Source organism: Papaver somniferum, chromosome 1, assembly GCF_003573695.1.
Source record: "Papaver somniferum cultivar HN1 chromosome 1, ASM357369v1, whole genome shotgun sequence".
Taxonomy (NCBI): domain Eukaryota; kingdom Viridiplantae; phylum Streptophyta; class Magnoliopsida; order Ranunculales; family Papaveraceae; genus Papaver; species Papaver somniferum.
Window position 1 is genome coordinate 134,775,470 of NC_039358.1, and position 15,483 is coordinate 134,790,952.

The following is a 15,483-nucleotide window of genomic DNA, read 5'->3' on the forward strand; positions in this document are numbered from 1 at the left end:
AGAAGGACGAATAAGACGATTTTCTATCTTAATAGCTTGCTGCACAGCTTCGACCATAGTAAAAACTGAATGAGTCATACCATTTTGTATTAATCTATTCATTCCCTCAATGAATCTTGCAACTAACTGTTCTTCGGATTCTTTGAGTTGATTTCGTGCGACCAAATTATAAAAATCTGACACATATTCTTCAACAGTTCGTGCCCCCTGCTGAATGTTTTGTAATTTGATGAAAAGTTGCTGCATAAAGTCTCTAGGTAAGAACTTATCCCTGATCAAAGTTTTCATACGTTTCCAAGTACGTATTTTCGGTTTGTTAGCGTTTCTACGATCATCACAGATCTTATCCCACCAAGCTGCAGCTCCTCCTTTGAGTTTGTTTGTCACAAGTTTAACCTTAGAATCTTCAGGGACTTCCATGAATTCGAAAAAAGCTTCTACCTCAAAGAACCAATCAGTTAGTTCTTCAATACGAAAATTTCCAGAGAAGTTGGGAATATCAGCTTTTAGTTTATATTCTGGTAAAGAACTGTAAGGGTTGTGACCAGTTTTTAAACGTCGTTCTTCAATCCAATTCTTCTCTAGATCGTTCTCACGTTCATCTTTATCATCACTGTCAAGTGTAGGAGAAACTATCTTCTTCTTTGAATGACCTATGAAACCTTCATACGGTTTCTTAATGTTTGAAGTACGCAATACATCTTCAGATACTTCATCATTCTGTAAAAACTGAAGTTATCTTCTTTAGTTTTTTCCTTCTAAGTCTACAAGCTCAGGCATATCCAAATCTAGATTGATATGTTTTGCAACCTTCAAAAGTTGATTCTGCATGGTTTCAAGCTTGGTATCTCTTAACCCTAATTTTCCCTCCATGGACTTCTCAAGAGCTTCAGTAATGTGTTTTGCCAAAATCTCGGTATGAGATTTGATGAGAGCTTCGATTGCTGCTAGAGTAACTGGTTGAGCAGTCATATTTTTTTTTATTTATTTTTTTTTTGTATACGAAAAGGAACTAAAAAAGGACTGAAAGGTGTTGCGGAAGCGATGTAAAGGATCAAGTTATAGGATGAAAACCTAAAACTAAGCTCTGATACCAACTAATGTGGAACAAGGTAAAAGAAAGCAATGCTAGATTGCTATAAGAAAGAAGAGAAGAGAATTCAAGCAAGAAGAGAAAAATAAGTTTTGTGTTTAATAATTTGATTGAGTAATAGATAGCTCTTACAAGACTTAATCTAGCCTTTATATAGGCTTGAAGAATAACTAAACTAGGAAACAGAAAACTAAAAGGAAATCCAAAAGAATCCTAAAAATAAGAAAGACTGAAATTAGGAAACCATGGAAGCCAAACCTCTAAGCGGAATCTTCTGAAATTGTAGTATGCCCTGCATCATTGATACATGTAGACAGTTGTGTCTCTAATATAACTGCCATATCATCTCTATGGTTCAATACGCTTAAGGTAATTTACGAGAGAATTTGAAGGTCTTTGGGCAGTTTCCAAGACCAATTACATTTTATGCTACTGCCTCTCCTGTTGATGTATCCTGGATAGGCAGCCTGTTGGAACTCCACTTTTTCAATCAAATGCAGACCAGCTCTCTTTGCTAGTTTCTCCGCTCCCCATATATTGTATGGATGGTCATCCCTGAGCGCAACGTGCACTTCACCGTGTTCCCTCAGCATCTTACTTGAGCTCATGAAAAATTCCAATAAGAGTGACTTGTGCATTCTGTAAGCACAGGCATTTATTGACAATAGACAGATTGAGGAGAATGAATTATTATAATCAGCAAGACTTGGACATTCATGTGTATGTAAACATTGACAAGTTGTTACTGATAGTTGATACTTACATGATTAAATCTTCATCTTCTTCACGTAACTTGTGGAAATGGCCTGCATGAGGAAAGTTGAAAATGATGCGGTCAAACTTCATATTCTGTAATTCCGCATATGATGATGCCATATCATGGACGTCAACTTCATGCAGAATCAAGCATCCTAGTTCCAGAAGGTCATCAATGTTGGTTTCAGAATTGGGTAACCTTCTCCATAGTGTTTCTGTAGATTATAAAAAACACAGTATATATGTTCACATATACGCTCTCAATACAAAAAGAAGAAAAAGAATCACCTGCGGAATCCAAAGAGGTAGCAACCATATTGGCAGCAGAGCCAAAAGCTCTAGCTAAACAACTGAGAATGAGAAATCCCCCTCCCCAACAAGTAGTATCTTTTGGGAACTGCTATAATGTGTTATCCATCTTTCGGTAGTACTACTACTTTCCAATGGATTATCTTCTTTCTGCGTCAGTGCTGCTACTTCTGGGCTTCATGTTCGTCATTAGATATTGTTCTCTCTTGAATGTTTTTCTCATTCTCCCCATACATTAACTTGTGCCTAGCATTGTGAAGACCTAAACAAGCAAGAATGTTTGAGATAATGTTGCCCATTTGTTAGATCTTCGAGTGGCAACTGTTCTTCTTCTTTTCCAGCCTAGATGTGTCTACCAAGTTATTGGGTGTGGCAGGCAGCGGTATATATGTATATCCAAATTAAGTGTCTTTTCTACTTCTAGTCAAAGTGCAGAATTTCCCATATTAATAAAATTTATTTCCAGTGTAATTAATAGTACAAAACTTATCACCTTCCTCAAGAAGGAGAAGAGAAGATGAAGAAACTAGGAGTAATATTGAGAGCCTTGGTGGATAGTTTTTGCGCACATTATTATTGACGAGCCAGGGGTTCAATCCCCGCCGCGCCGTAAAGGTTTGTAGTAGATTAGTTGAATAGTGGGTTTAGCGGTGTTGGGTCTGACAGTCAGGACCGACCCTGACATTTTTCTGCACCAAAGCAAACCAAAAAATATTGCCCTTTTCTTTTCGGAATCATACCTGCAATTGATCCAAATAAAAGAAAAATGCTCAACAAACAAAAACAGCAAGCAAATCTATTCTCATGATTGAATTGGGGGTTTAATTTTGCTTACCGTGGAGATGGTGAATCAAGTGGATTATCATACTGATGGTGTAGGGAAAGAACTAAGAACCACAAAGGAGATGAAGTTTTTTTTCCAGAGAGACAGACGAAAGAGACTTTAGTCTTTCATTCTCTGTAATATATAAGACTTATTATATAATTAGCAATAAGCTATTAAAGTAATTACATATTTTCAATATGCCCCTAAATCTACTAGGAATATATCCTTTTATTTTGTGTAATCACGATTTAGGCCTCCATATTTTCATTTTAGCACAAAACCCCCTGGACCAAAAACTATATTTGCTGCCCCTGTTGTGGGGGTGTAAATTGGGCCGGGCCGGGCAGCCCGGCCTATTTATTAAATGGGACGGTATAGGGGGGCCGGAACATCTCTTATCCATGAAATTAAAAGGGCCGGGCGGGCAGGGTTATTTACCTATAGTAAGTACCCATGGCCTATCCAAGCCTGTTTTGTAATTTGGACTCGGACGGGTAGGGCCGAAAGGGCCTTGAATATTACAAACAAATATATATTATACAAATATATTGTTAAAAATAAAAAGAAAGTAGTAATAATACGCAATTTTTTATTTAAAATTAATAATCAAATACGAGAATTGAGATGGGAATAAGATAAACTAAACTTCCTATAATTTTTCCTGAATTGAATCATCAGAAAAGGAAAGTGCCTTAGATTTTGCTCAATATTTTCTCTATATGGTTAACAAAATTAGACTCTTATGGAATAAAAGTTTAGAAATACATATGAAAACTATGAGGGTTGACTGTATTAAGTATATGTACCAAGTATATTCTAGGATAAAACAAAATTGGAACAGTTACTTAGGCTAGGTAAATGGATAACACTGGCGGGTAGCATTGACGGGATAATAGGGAGGGTATTGGGCCGGGCAAGAAAATTTGAATTGTGGCCTGTGCCCGCCCTCTTATTTAAATGGGCTAGGGCGGGCCAACCCGTAAAGGGGCACGGTCACTCATGGGCTTTCATGGGACAAGGCGGACGGTACTGGGCCTCGGGCTGCCGGTCAAAATTTACACCCCTACCCTGTTGTGTTGCTGCCCCAAAGTCAACTTTGGTTGACCTTGCCTCAGGACCGGCGCTGCTAGCAGTGGGGTCAGTCCAACTGGCTGGGTTTGGATAGGGGTCTGGATCCGGCTTTCGCGTATCAAATTTACAAAAAAAATTATTGACGAGTAACTGGCTAGCCGCTAGACTAACCAGACTTCCAGTCCCACCTTAAGATAAATTAAGAAATATCACTCCCCAAGCATGGCCACTGGCCAGAATCAACATGTGCAATTCTATATTCAAAGACTTACTTCAACAGTTTGGAAATGCCAAAAGCAAAGCAATTCAAACCCAACTTTCACTCTCTTCGGCTTCCAAATCTCAAAATGAAACTTGGTGATTGGTTGGTCCCATAACTTCCCTCTTTCCCAAACAAAAGCTTCTTTCTTTCTCTCTTTTCTTGGGCTTTTTGGCCCACTTTGTTTCTTTTAACTCATTTGAAAATTACATATTTCATAGCCTCATTCCTTGCTTCAGAGGTTTTTCTTCGTAACTTCACTTCTTCTAAGATGCTTCCCCTTCCTCCTGCTCACAAGCAAAGCAAACCTTCTGCTCTTAATCAAATTATCCTATCTAAAGAGACCATGAATTATCCTCACCCCCACCATCAACAACAAATTCCAGTTTCAGAGCCCAATGTCAGGAAATCACATAAACCTATCTTACTCCGACCACGACGTACCAACCCAATCATCTGGTGTGGTGCCTTTTTATGCATCATTTTCAGTATTATCCTAATTGTGACCGGAATTGTCATCTTGATCATCTTCCTTGCTGTTAAACCAAAACACCCGCTGTTTGACGCCACTGCAGTAAGCCTGAACAGCATTTACCTCGATTCGCCAGAGTATTTCAACGGTGACTTCACCTTCCTAGCCAACTTCTCGAATCCAAACAGGAATATTGATATAAGGTTTGAATACTTGGACATAGAGCTGTACTTCCATGACAGGCTTCTTGCAACTCGATCTCTGAAACCTTTCACTCAAAGAAAAGGAGAAGCGAGACTGGAGGCGATTCACATGATATCAAGTGAGGTTTACCTGCCTCTGAATTTATCCACAGAGCTGAGAAACCAAGTCCAGACAAACAGAGTTCAGTATAACATTAGAGGGACATTCCGAGTTAGAGCTAGTTTGGGTCTCACCCATTTTTCTTACTGGTTACACGGAAGATGCCTGCTTGAGATGACTGGACCTCCAACTGGTGTTCTTATTGCTCGTAGTTGCAGAACGAAGAGATGATATGGTACAGATTATGTTCTTGTTTCTTCTAATTGATCATATATTCTTCTTCTCTTTCATCTTTGGGGATTTAAACATGAAAGAATTCGCACATTACATGCAGGCCGAAACCTTGTAGAGAAGATTGTTAATTTTATATATCATATGGGTTCTGATAATCAAGTGGCAAGAGGGTCTTTTAAACCATACTTTCAACATAACAGCTAATGATAGATATTCAGTTTCTTCTTGTATTTGATTTACAATATTGTTAATGATCGAATGTGAAACATCCAAGAAACACCAACTAGTCCAACACATATAGTACAATCTAAAGTCTAAACATTTCCTTCTCCATTACATGCTTAAGGCAACTATCAGACAGAACTTTATTTGTAGGACTGCCGTAAGGGAGTAAAAAATTGTTAAGTTTGAATATGAACTCTTTTGTTCTTTCAGAGCTGCTAGGAGTTTGCACCTTTCACTGAGTAGCTAAAAGACCCTGACTGGTAATATGTGTTCAACTAGTAAACATTCACAGGATAATTGATGCTAACTACTTTAGAAACTCAAATTCAATTACCCATAGGAAAGGACATTAAGGTTGTTTTATCGATATACTACTCTTTATAACTAACACTGAAGTGTTTGTTCCAATATCTATTCTTTAGTCAAAAAGATTTAAGTTGTCTAGGAATCTTTAAACAAAAGCAAAATATGACAATATTAACATTGTAAAACTGGTCGGAACTAAAGCAAAAGCTTATTGACTGTGAATAATGAACAACACTTACAGAACCAAACATAGTAATCAATAAAAAAGCAAATGACACACAAATTAGCAAGAAAATTACTTATAACTCACTTTCGCATTCAAAATATAATTGTTCAAAATGTATCATATTTGTAAGTCGAGTATAATAAATTATTAGATATGGAGAACATTAAAAATAGAACCTTTTTTGTGTTTTTCCATTTCATTTGCCACTAACTTCAGCTGGTGTTTTTGCAACAATTGATAATGCGTGCAAGCCACTTTGCAACTCCTCTTGCAAAAGATCATAAACAAGTCGATGCCGTTTCACCAAACTCTTGCCATCGAACTCCTTAGATACAACTCTAACATTAAAATGTGTCTCACCATTAGCATTCCCTCTAACACCAGCATGACCAGCATGCTGATAAGAAATATCTTCAATCTCCAATTCAACAGGAGCAAGTTCTTTTGCCAATTTCTCCTTTATTCTTTCTCCTCTACTCTTCAAACCCACACTCCCATTTGTCTTGTCTTCACTTCCCACTTGTTCAGTCTTCAACTCCTCAACCTCAATTTCGCTGTTCTCCATCTGATTTTCACTACCCAATTCAGCACTATTTACAGAACTGCTGCTCTCTTGTTTTTGAGATTCTATGTACAACTGTAAAGCTTTATTCTGCATTAATCTCAACATATTCAAGAACCCATTGTTTCTAGAAGGAGTAAGACTCTGGTTAAGACCAAGTAAAGTAACAAAATCAGGAGTAACTTTCAAAATCTGAGGAACTGGTAAACCAGAAAGACCTTGAATAAGTAAAGCAGCAAGACCTTTAGTAAGAACTGAATCAGAATCAGCTTCAAATAATACGTTCTCTTTGCTTGAATCTAAATAAGCTCTCACCCACACTTGCGAAACACAACCTTTAACTTTATTTTCTTCTGTTTTGTATCTTTTATCTAATGGTGTAAGCTTTTTTCCATAGAATAAGAGCTGTTCATACTTTTTCTTTGGTTCTTCTACTGTTTGGAAAAGTTTTATGATATCTTGGAGGTTTTGTGGAAGTTCTTCAATGGGTTGAAGAGAAGTGGAAGTATTTGAAGATGGTGATGATGAAAGTTTTGTGGTGGGTAGTTTCTGGATTGAGATTGATGAATAGAGAGATAAATTGGTGGGGAATTTTGCTGATTGGACTATTAGGGTTTTAAGAATTGGGAATTTTGGTTGGAGAAGGAGGGGGATTTTGGGGGGTAATATTCGAAAGGAAGAAGAGATCGACATGATTGAAACTAGGTTTTGGCTGAGGAAACGGAACTGAACTCAGAGACTTTGGAGAGAGAGAGAGAGGGGACAGGGGGGATTGTTGGGGGACTTTTGGGTGTGGATACCTCCGACGTCCTATATCGGCACAGTAGAGCTCGAGTACCACTCGGTGCTGGGCTATATCTGTAAGAAGGGTCCAAGACTCCAAGGTGTGCTGTGAGCTACAGGCTCACGTGCCTTGATTTTGATGATTACACCCTATCTATGCCGCATAAGGCCTATTTCTATGTACCATGTTAAAGTATTCTTTTTAACATACCGGGTGGAGTGGTAAGTGAGTTGTGCTACTATGGTAAAAGAGTTGAGCAATGGAACTCCTAGCAAGCGATATTGTCAATAGCGCCAGCGATAAAGATTCCATCGCTGGATATAATGTTCATATCATTCGATCTAATGACCAACGCCAACGGCTAGTTCTTTCTCGCATATAAATAGGTAATTCTCAAACTAAATTTTTATACAAAAATTTTCTCTATTTCTTTCTTTCTCAATCTATCTTTTTTTCCAAAATTTCTCAAATAGCAAAGTTTCAAGCCCAACTTGATTCGGCAACACATCTTGACTTTTCTGGAGTAGTACATGAAGGTGTTGTTAAGAAGATATGTGATAGTTCTAAAGAAATAGGTGAATAGCAACGAAGTCTTCAAGTTTTGGATATTAACCAACTCAAACTTGCGGCTAAGAAAAGGCAAAGAAGAGTTCAAGGCAAAGAAAATCAAGGCAAGGCATCAAAGAAGAAGATAAACAAAGGAAACTCAGTTCATGGGCGCATTGATTGGAAGTTATGTGAAATGAAGAAGATAAACAAGATGAAGAATATTGTCCCAGGTTTCTATTTTTAAAGTCTATATTTTAAAGTATTATTGTCTAGTTTTATGTCTTGTAAAAATGACTTTTAATGGCATCTACCATGGTCATTGATGTCCCTACTGGAATCAAAATCTTTAGTCGGATCGTGTGGAAATAGTCTTGGTCCAATGGAAAAGTGTCTTAGGCCTGGTTTTCTTGGCTGAGAAGGTCTAGATCGTTCAGATCAGAAGTGTACTAGTTCCTCGACATATGTTGGTGGTCCTTAAAGGGAAGAATGGGCAGGTCCTCGTGGAAGAGTTGCTTTATTGTGTACTATTCCTGGGAATGATGACCTCAGGCGTTGAAATTAGGGTAGCCGGCCTCTGCGTGAATCCAAGTTGCATCTTCTGTTAGAAGGACCACCCATTAGACAAGCCACCTAGTCACTGGTCTGTTCTTGCGTTTGAAAAAGCCTCTATCCAGAATCTTCTCCGGAATCCAAAGAATCAGACCGTCCTAATTCGTTCTTCCGGAAGAGGTTCTAAAGCCCGAAAGAGATGTCTCTTTTTTGCCACCCCCTTGAATACCTGGATACAACAACAAGAGACCCCCTTTAGCTACTAGCGGTTGGGGTGCTACCTAGTTCAAACCCAATAGGCACAATATTCCGTAGGAGGCTTCCCTACCGATGGAATCTCTAATGGAAACCTTGTATTGTGTTGTACCAGTGGACCAGATTCAGATTGTTATTTCGTTGCCTTTGCTCTTCATGTCCCAGATGAGATGGGTGTGTTATACCATTTACATAAAGGGGATTCTGGGAATGCCTTACAACCAAGCAACTCATCCGGAACATCTAATCTTGTGATGCTTGCAACTCTAGCCGACGTGCGCTTATTTGCTCGCTCAAAAAATTATGTATTCTCAACCCACTTTTATTTGAGGGAAAGTCGTATTTGTTAGAGCATAGCTCGGTTGAACCCACCAAGCGTTGGTATGTCAAGTTTGTTTGTCATATTTTAGTGAATCAAAACTCATTTTAAGAGTCGTTTGATTATGTACTAGAGTCAACTTCGTATAGGTTAGCTTGAAAGTATTAGGATATGATACATTACAAGTATTGTGAAGACTTGAAGAAGTGAAGAAGTAAGAAGCTACAACGACAACATCATCCTTCCACTTGAGGTTGGTGATATTTGACTTGAACTGTTTCATTCCCTAACGTATCTTTCAAGTCGTGCATATTGAAAACAAAACTGCGAAGCATGAACACTCTAGATAGACATAGTATTAAGGAATACAATACGAGGTTTATTGCTTAACCATTAAACTTTGTAGATAAGACATCGACATAATCATTTGAATGCTATTATGATTATGTATGGGTATGAGGTGAGGATTTCATCCTAGGAAACAATGTTCTACATGTGTTTTAAGGAAGTAAGTTCATAAACTTGTTTTATGAATCGAAAAGGAAATCGCTAGGCGTTATTGGCATTGTTATTCATTGCATATCTTGTGAACAACCAATATGTGTGATTAGTATAACCGCTCATGACTTGTTTGTGTTCTTGGTAAAACTATTCACAAAGGCCTGACTTATGTATTGGTATGACTTTTATTAGTGACCCTGATCTTAAGTAATCACCTGAGATGGTATGATCAAGTTTGTGATTTTGTGTATGACCGACTATGGGTAAAGGGGAACCGATCCTAGTAAGAGGTGAAACACATCACAAAGGGGAATCGATCCTTGTATGAGGTGCGGCAAGTTTTTAGCAGAAAGGGGAACCAATCCTATGGACATGTGCAACACGTTTTTAGGAAAAGGGGAACCAATATTATGGACATGTGCAACACATACAAGTTAGATACCATATATATGTGGGGAACCGATCCTAGTACCTAGTCAACCGAATTTTGGAAAGCTAGTGTGACTATGCACAGTACTCACATGGAGGTAGAACCAAAACTTGTCTTGGTAGAACCGTTACACCCATGATTTGTGATTGAGTGTTCTTGATCAATCACATAGTTCTTGAAAGTCAGGTGAACCAATTCTAAACTTGTTTGGAAGTGTGGCAAATCGGTTTGAAGGTTGTAAGTATGAAAGGGGACTTACAAAGTAATAATGTTGACATACTTTGAACATGTGCAGTAACGCTTATCTTTAATTGTTCAAAGTTATTCCTTAATAGCTAAAGGAAGAAAATCCCAGGATCGAAACATAAATAAGTTAAAAATCTTTTATTTAAGGTTTTTTAATTTTATTTTAGGAAAATGAGAATTAGTAATGTGCATTTACTAGTTAAAGACTTTCCAAAGATATTTTCGGTCATTATTTTGGACAGAGCATTTCCAGGAATTATGGAAACCAAATTTGAAATATATTGCATATCTTGAGAATATTTTCGGTTTTGGAAATTCCTTGGTATCCAAACTTCCTTGCCTATAAATACTTGAAGTTTGCATTTCTAGCAAACTAATCCTTCGTGACAGCAAACTTCCTCGGTTGTGTTGTTACTGGTGAAGCCGCATGTTCGGAGAGGAGAGTAACCTAATTAGGCGAAATCTCTTACGGCCGCTCAGTTTAAAGTCTTATTTGTGATTGAGAAGCTCTATTAGTACTGTTGGTGGGAAACTAGATAATTGTGGTTTATCTTTTGTTTTCGATTGATTTGATTGACTAACGGTGGTTGAAATTTGATTGCAACTAGTTTGTTTATGCTTGAGAATCTTCTCGTCTGATATAAGATTCACTCAAACTAGATCGAAGTTTCGACGGGGATCTTTAGACTGTTTGTAGATCTAAAGACGTCTTGTGATAATCCATTGTTAACAGACTCCGTTCTGTGCGTGATTGATCACAAGAGATTCAAGTTGTTGTGTGCAGGTGTTTATTGAAGATCTAAGAAGATTTGAAGACAAAGAAGATATTGAAGATTTCTGATTTGGGGTTCATAATCTTTGGTGTGCACAATATTTGTTTCGGTATAGAGGATCCAACTATAATCGGTTTATCCTTGTGGTAGATTAGATTGATTAGTTGTGTAGATCGGCATCAATACAATTCTTTGTGATTAAAAGTATTTATTGCAAAATATTAACAATTACCTTTGGTAGTTGAGAATAAGATAGATCTAAGAACCTGACGAAGGAGTTTATTGAGATAAACAGAAGAGCCTTTGTCGAACTCATATCACTTGGTTGAAGAGAGTTGCTACCAAACAGATTTGTTGTTCCTTTACTGTTTGGAATACGAACCAAAGGAATTGTTCCAAGTACGTGACTTATTCATAAGTTGGAGGCGTGGGAATACAGACGGAACTAGGTGAACTATAGGTTTAGTTGCTTGGTCTCAACTATACGAAGTTGGTTTAATTTTGTATAGTGGCTTAATCCTGAGAGTATTCAATTCTGGACAAGGTCTCGGGGTTTTTCTGCATTTGCGGTTTCCTTGTTAACAAAATCTTGTTATGTCATTTACTTTTATTTTTCGCAATTATAATTGTTTGTTATTATAATTTAAAGTAAATTACACAAACATTAATTCCTATTTTACTTGATAGTAATCCTATTATGTTTGGTTAAGTCCGAACCTCTTATCAAGTAAACATACTTCGTTGTTGTATTGTCTCGATCTCGTATCCATAGACAATCACACGAAGTGTGAACCGATTAGTTGTATTGTCTCGACTCAGTCCATGGACAAACACTTTCGGAGAAAGGATTTATAGGTAGGAAAAGTTTTAGCTTGAGGTATATTTGGGTACCCTCGCTTTTTCAGTCTTCCTTCAAATAGCCGAGATTATAGCAATCCCTATTGGTATCAGAGGTATGAATCTGGTAAACGAGCAGGAAAGGATTGGATTGATCTTGTGGTGCGAGATTCTCTTCCTTTCTCCTTCATGCCATGTTCACCGAATATGTCCAAAACACGGATTTTAGGACAGACATAATCAGTCGAAAACATGCCATGTTCACCCGTCCAAAACACGGATTTTAGGACAGACATAATCAGTCGAAAACAGCTTAATAGGACACATTCTATCCGTCCGAAAGTGTGTTATATTTTTGGTGTACTATTTCTTATAGGACAGATAGTTTTTGTCATAAAAGAACAACCGATTTTTTTTGTCCAATTATTACGACTGACTAAGCATGTACAAATTGTGGTTTTAAGATTCGTTTGTACCCAGCACAATCTAATTCGCTAAGTCAGTTTCACCCAATCCGATTCGACCCACAGCTGAGCGACTTAATACTTGAAACAAGTCAATAACTAGATTTTTGTTAACAAGTGCAACACAATCTATTAATATTAACTTGAATTTAATTAACAATTTCACAACTCAAACATCTCAAGTTCAACAAAAGCTGCTTCATGTTCGAAACAATGATGAAGAGAAAAAAAATCAAAACAGCATGATTAACTTCCAAATACACGAGTTACATATTTTTGTGTCCATTCAATCATCTCAACGGGAAATATATCTCCAAGTCATCCATCTCCAACACAGCTCCATATTGGTATTGATGAGTTCAACAATAAGGATTTCATAACGTTCATCACTTGGTGGTGCATTGAAATTAACACGTCCAGACGCAACTGTTTTCTTCTGTAAATTTCTCAAGACGCATCCAACCACTAGATCCTGTCCACGAATAAAAGAAAAAAACTTGGCTCAGAAATCATCCAATGTAAACAAAATATGAAATGCGCGCACCAGCAGTATGACCAAAACAAAGCATAGCAAAAAACAGATACAAACAAAATATAGAAATCCAAGACAGTAGTCTAGATAGAAGTATAAAATCCAGAAAACAGTATGGAAATTATAGTTGATAAAGTCGAGAAAGGAGTATAAAATCTAGATAGGAGTATATAAGCCTATGGAAGAAGTCGAGAAACTAGCTAGCCATAGTGTCACCAGAAAAGTAACACGGTTGGAAAAGTACAAACAAATATGATGTAATATCACAAGAATGGCAGTGAAAGACGTGAAACATAGGGGGGATATACTCCAACAAGCGCTAGGAACTACCAATTACCTGTTGTGGAGCACTAATGGAGGGTCGTGATGTTTTCCTGCCAGCCTGCCTTAAGAACGTTAGTTCTTGCTGCTAACACCTTGATTTTTCAATTTACCAATAAACGTTCCCAACGAGCTGCAGAAGAAAACATTTCTGTCTTCGATACCTTGATAGCCATTTCACGTATATAGGTCATTTGATAACATCTAAAGACCTATTAGAATAGTAACAAAAATTTCAGCAAAATTAGTAAATTACTTGTGATAGTAAATAATAATAGAAAAATTCACTTCTACCGACCGTTGTAACAACATCAGAATCCAAATGCTTCTGTATTGATGAGCTAGGATAGCTTTCAGATACCTCCTTGAAATTTTCCTACACAATATCAAAATATCATTGATAAGTTTAAAGTATACGACCAATTAGTTATGTGTGAAGCTTCAAAAACTAACAGTACTTACTACTTCTTTTACTGCAGTTTTAGCATGTAATGGATCTGGGACATCCTTGTAGACATGTGTAGGAAAACACAATACAGGGTTCTCCACCGGTCCAGTTGGGCATTTATTTTTCTGTTGCAATAACATACAAACAAGTACTTCCATCTTAAAATCTAGTAGACTATTAATAACGGGCGGCAACAACAACAGTCATGGTCTGATAACATAGACTACTACCCAAATGAAAAAAGAAATATAAATTCATACACAGGTTATATAAGACACTGGATGCAAAAAGATCCGCCAGATACCAATGGCATCCGACTCTAATCCCATGAAACCAAATGTAGCCATTTGGCATCAAATACATAACTATAAATTGCTATTTGGTACGGTTCATTAAGATGAAGATCAAACTTAGCTACCAAAAAATTGTAGATCCGTATAACACTCGTCAATAATTAAAATAAAAAACTAAAAAAAAATACATGAACTCATCAATAATCCTCCGAACGATTAACACCACTAAAGAGTATTAGGGAAATTCAACCACTTTCTAGAGTTATGATATAGAGACAGACACGGGGACTTCATGGCTAATTGCAAAAAAGGCGTAGTTATTTTCATTATAACATTCATACAAAGTTAATAGGTACGACAACCAGTATGGGTGTAAAAACTAAAACTAAGGGATGCACATAATAGCATACACAACGAAAGAATTCTATAGCAGTTCAAGAATACACTACCAAGAAAGAAAAATAAGAGCACCAATATTAGTGTCTTCTCTTAGATTGATATCTCATAGAGATTAAGAACCTAATATGAAGTGACTGGCTCAGTTCTGACGATTAACAATATTATATTCTTTAAACCAGTGATAAGTTCTTTGGACAAAAGCATCAGCATCACTTACAAATATCTATTTATTTCTAAATTAATCATGAACTTTCAATTCGTACAGGCAAGGAAAATAAACTATTCAGCAGAAAATAGACAGAATTCATACTGCTAGATTTCAATTAATCAAGCTTTTCATTTGGTCCTGCATATCTTCTTCAATCCTCTTCCTGAAACAGCAAACATGATAATTATTAGAATGAGACAAATTCGTGAGGTTAGAACACCTTTTCTTGTTTCAAATTTAAATTCCTGAAGAACCCAACTTCCCAAATCTCCTAATCCTGCCAGAACATTTATCACCATTTCAAATCAACAACGATTCACAAAATTTCAATCAAACAAGGGTTATATCAGCAAAGTCTTGATTTTGGGGGTTATATCTTCTTATAAATACTCAAAAAAAAAAAACTAAAAATCCTAAATCTGAATCAGTTATAGAAAAGAAGAAGAATCTCATACAAAAAAAACCCTAAATCTAATCAGTATTTCATTAATAAAAGAACTAAGAAGGTCATATCAAATCAGAAAAATCCTTACTGTTTTCGCGTCTCGATCTCTCCATAGTTTCTCCACTTCAATATTTTTAATGATATGAGAACAAGAAAATCAGAATAATAGAGTAGATAGAGTTCATGAGAGAGATCTTTGATAGACACACAAAGGAGGAGAATATGGAGGCCGTTATTTTCCAAGTGTTGACTTGAGTAGTTTCTAGATTTGACGAGCCGGCCGTAAGATCACTTTTATCGAAGGTCTAAAATAAAAGTGGCTTTGATAAGCATACTCACTTTCATACGGATCCTAACTTATTTCCAGTCCTAGATGTAAACCGCTAGATCTATAATAATCAGCGGCATCTAAAAGGTTAATCTATCTACGGGGGAAGTTTACGGGAGGTTAATTGGGAAAATATAAACCAAATAAATCTACAAATTAG

The 15,483-nt window shown here is 36.9% G+C and overlaps 2 protein-coding genes, 1 long non-coding RNA gene and 1 pseudogene across 4 annotated transcripts; 1 reads left to right on the forward strand and 3 right to left on the reverse strand.

The window, feature by feature from the left end:
- Positions 1 to 1,467: 1,467 nt before the first annotated feature.
- Positions 1,468 to 2,457, reverse strand: LOC113351057 (annotated as a pseudogene).
- A 1,799-nt stretch (positions 2,458 to 4,256) lies between these two features.
- LOC113301599 (uncharacterized protein At1g08160-like) lies at positions 4,257 to 5,600 on the forward strand. Its single transcript, XM_026550382.1, has one exon. The coding sequence runs from the start codon at positions 4,586 to 4,588 to the stop codon at positions 5,318 to 5,320; it is 735 nt and encodes a 244-aa protein (XP_026406167.1). The 5' UTR covers positions 4,257 to 4,585; the 3' UTR covers positions 5,321 to 5,600.
- A 440-nt stretch (positions 5,601 to 6,040) lies between these two features.
- Positions 6,041 to 7,437, reverse strand: LOC113301592 (sufE-like protein 1, chloroplastic/mitochondrial). The gene has a single exon (XM_026550369.1). The coding sequence runs from the start codon at positions 7,333 to 7,335 to the stop codon at positions 6,277 to 6,279; it is 1,059 nt and encodes a 352-aa protein (XP_026406154.1). The 5' UTR covers positions 7,336 to 7,437; the 3' UTR covers positions 6,041 to 6,276.
- Positions 7,438 to 12,481: 5,044 nt separating this feature from the next.
- On the reverse strand, positions 12,482 to 15,243 carry LOC113301609. 2 transcript variants are annotated; one of them, XR_003336389.1, is made up of 6 exons: positions 15,084 to 15,243; positions 14,653 to 14,713; positions 13,665 to 13,775; positions 13,501 to 13,578; positions 13,219 to 13,414; positions 12,482 to 12,821 (listed from the first exon to the last, which is right to left on the reverse strand). It is a non-coding gene; the product is annotated as an uncharacterized LOC113301609 (long non-coding RNA). The 2 variants fall into 2 exon arrangements; XR_003336391.1 differs by having other exon boundaries at positions 14,653 to 14,827.
- Between the last annotated feature and the right edge of the window lie 240 nt (positions 15,244 to 15,483).